Source organism: Octopus bimaculoides, chromosome 22 (assembly GCF_001194135.2).
Source record: "Octopus bimaculoides isolate UCB-OBI-ISO-001 chromosome 22, ASM119413v2, whole genome shotgun sequence".
Taxonomy (NCBI): domain Eukaryota; kingdom Metazoa; phylum Mollusca; class Cephalopoda; order Octopoda; family Octopodidae; genus Octopus; species Octopus bimaculoides.
In genome coordinates, this window is record NC_069002.1 from 30265229 (window position 1) to 30268466 (window position 3238).

A 3238-nucleotide genomic window follows, 5' to 3' on the forward strand; every position below is an offset into this window, starting at 1 on the left:
ATTATTATTATTGTTATTATTACTATTATTATCATTATTATTATTATTATTATTATTACTATTATTATTATTATCATCATCATCATCATCATCAATAGTAGTAGTAGTAGTAGTAGTAGTCTTAGGCTAACTCTCTGTCCATCTAACTTCTTCCTCTTTTGCTGCTATGTTTATGATGATGATGATGATGATGATGACGATGGTTCAATTTTTGCTTCATTCTAATTCCAGTTTCTCGAACGATAAAGCAACATACGCTTTGGATACACAATTTTTCTGGGGTTCTTCTTTGTTGATTTCTCCAGTTCTTCAATCGGTAAGCTGTGAATATTATTATTATCATTATATTATTATATTATTATTATTATTATTATTATTATTATTCAGTAGTTTTATTTTTATAACGTGCTTTCACTTCACTACCGAGCGCAGCTCTGTGCGCCTTGGGTATGTGCTGTGGTTTGCTGTGGTGCTTTTATGTTTACTGTATTGAAAGTGTTTTGCGTAGAATGTGTGCAGTACCCAGTAGTGCAATTTTCTGTATGTTACATATATTTGTAAGTCCTGGTATTTTTGTTATGTATTTGTCTGAGTATATTATCATTATCATTATCATTATTATTATTATTATTAAATCCATTGTGAAGATTGCCCTGCCACCCTCTTTTGGCCGGGAGGGGCAGACAATTTTTATTTGTCTAGTGGCTGTAGCAAAAGCGCTAGTATGGTGGACCTGTTTGAAAGGGCTAAAGACAGGCACTTTCCCCTTTAGCCAAGCCCTCATCAACTTTTTCAAGTTTCACTTTAAAAGGAAGTTGAGGGTGGAGAGGGAAGTGTTGCCTTGGAGCAAGTTTCTTGAAAAGTGGGTGAATGTTGGAAGAATAGCCAGTGTGAAAGGACCAATTTTGAGTGTGCACCTGTAAACAAAAAGGAGAAAGGCTCTTGCCCTGTTGTTCAGGCACCCGTGGCTTTTGTGTGTTTTTCCATGAGGTTCTTAAAGCGCCGCCCCTATTGGGAGTTTAATTTGTTTAATTTTTTATTGTTATTTATATTGTGTACACACTAAAACCCATTGTATTGTCCTGTTTTTGTCTTTCATATTGTTGTATGTCTTTTAATGTAATTTTATATGAGCCCTTGTGGCCAATAAAAGAATAAATTATTATTATTATTATTCAATAGTCTTATTTTTATCACGTTCTTTCACTGCACTACCGAGCGCAACTCTGTATTCCTTGGGTATGTGCTGTGGTTTGCTGTGATGCTCTTATGGTTACTGTATTGAAAGTGTTTTGCGTAGGATGTGTGCAGTGCCCAGTAGTGCAATTTTCTGTATGTTATATATATTTGTAAATCCTGGTGTTTTTGTTATCTATTTATCTGAATATTTTTTTGTCACACCTAATGCACCTTTTATGATAGGAATTGTTTCTGTTTTTAGACTCCACATTCGAGTTACCTCTATTTCTAGGTCTTTGTATTTTGAAAGTTTCCCCATTTCTTTTAGAGAAACATTGTCATATGTTGGTATTGATACATCAATAAGAAAGCATTTTGTTCTTGGTGATCTCTGACAATGATATTTGGTATATTGGCCTTAATTTCTCTATCTGTGTGTATTGGCATATCCCAGCATATGGTTGCTTTCTCTTTTTCTGTGACCTTTTCTGGCATGTGCCTATACCATCTTCTTTCTGTTGTTATTCCATAGTGTTGGCATAGCTTCCAGTGTATGTAGGTCCCAGCTCTGTCGTGTCTGTGAATATATTCCTTCTTAGCCAGGAATGGGCAGCCAGAGACAATATGATTTATTGCTTCTTCTCCATCTCCACATATTCCGCAGTTACTTGTATTTCTTTACATTACATGTTTTTGGTGATTTCTGATGGAAAGGCTTTGATCTTGTGCTGCAATTAAAAATCCTTCCGTCTCTGCTTTTGAGTCCTGAGCTTCTCAGCCTTTGTTAGGATTTTGCTTTGTCTATTTCTTTTGTGTTTAGCTTTACTCAGTATTTGCTTTATCATGATCCGTTGCTGTCCCAGTTTTAGCTTGGATTTCAGTTGTTTTACAGTTGTTAGGTAGTATGATATCTTTTTTGTATTTGTCAGCTTCCTTAAAGACTGAAAACAGTTTTTTGTTTTGTTTGTGTTTGTGGCTATTTGTATTAGTTTTCCTTACTTCTGAAGTAGGTATTTTTGTAATCCTATGGTGGTTATATTGTAATAGTTTTCTAGCTGTATAAGGCTTCCACCACCTTCTTTACGTTGTATATATGACATTTCTATGTCAGATTTTGGGTGGTGCATCTTAAAACCTGTCATTATTTTTCTTGTTTTCCTGTCTATTTTGATTAGTTCATTTAGAGTCCTGTTAAGAATACTGTCACTGTAACTTATAACTGGAACGACGAGAGTGTGGATACCTATTATCTTGTTTTTCGCATTGAGCTTTGTTTTCAGTATTAATCTGAGACTACAGTAGAATACTTTTGCCTAAGGTTCCACACATTGTGTCTGAACTCCAAAAGGATTAATTAAAGGTACTAATTAAGACTAATGATCAATGATTTCAATTCAAATTCTTTCTCTCTCTTCCAGGGTGTACAGAAGGTATTGGCCTATTTCCCTCAAGGTAAATGGTACAATTTTTACACAGGTGAATACCTGATCGGTGTCTCACATTCGTTTTTCCTTCTTAATGCTCCAATGGATGTGATAAATGTTCATCTTCGAGGCGGAGCTATTATACCCTTGCAGGAACCAGCTCTAACGACCACCATCAGGTAAAGCCATTTGCTTTTCTCTTTAGTTTTCTCCATTAACACTTTAGCATTCAAACTGTCCACATCCCGCATAAATATGATACCTGATTTATGTTTTGACCTGCCAGATCCTGCCTTTCATACCTACCCTTCAATGCCATTATAAAATATACAATCACATCATCAAAATTTTAAAGATACAAAATAATGCAAGATTAATTCAAAACAATTTGAATGAAAAAGTTTTACATTTGACAGAATAATCTAATTGATAAAGGGTTAAAAAAAAAATTTTAATTTTAAACAAAGCATAAATGTGGTAAAAAGCTTGCTTCCCAACGACATGGTTCCAGGTTCAGTCCCACTGCAGGGCACCTTGGGCAAGTGTCTTTTACTGTAGCCTCAGGCTTACCAAAGCCTTGTAAGTGGATTTGGTAGATGAAAACTGAAAGAAGCCCATTTTATATATACATATAT

The 3238-nt window shown here is 34.8% G+C and overlaps 1 protein-coding gene across 1 annotated transcript in view; it reads left to right on the forward strand.

Annotated features, from left to right (window-relative positions):
- The window catches only part of LOC106873500 (lysosomal alpha-glucosidase), a 35545-nt gene that overhangs the window by 27338 nt on the left and 4969 nt on the right, over nucleotides 1-3238 (forward strand). Inside the window, exons 15-16 of the mRNA XM_052975685.1 lie at nucleotides 232-316; nucleotides 2598-2782. Of these exons, the coding sequence (XP_052831645.1) occupies nucleotides 232-316; nucleotides 2598-2782 (270 nt within the window). The remainder of the gene's footprint in view (nucleotides 1-231; nucleotides 317-2597; nucleotides 2783-3238) is intronic.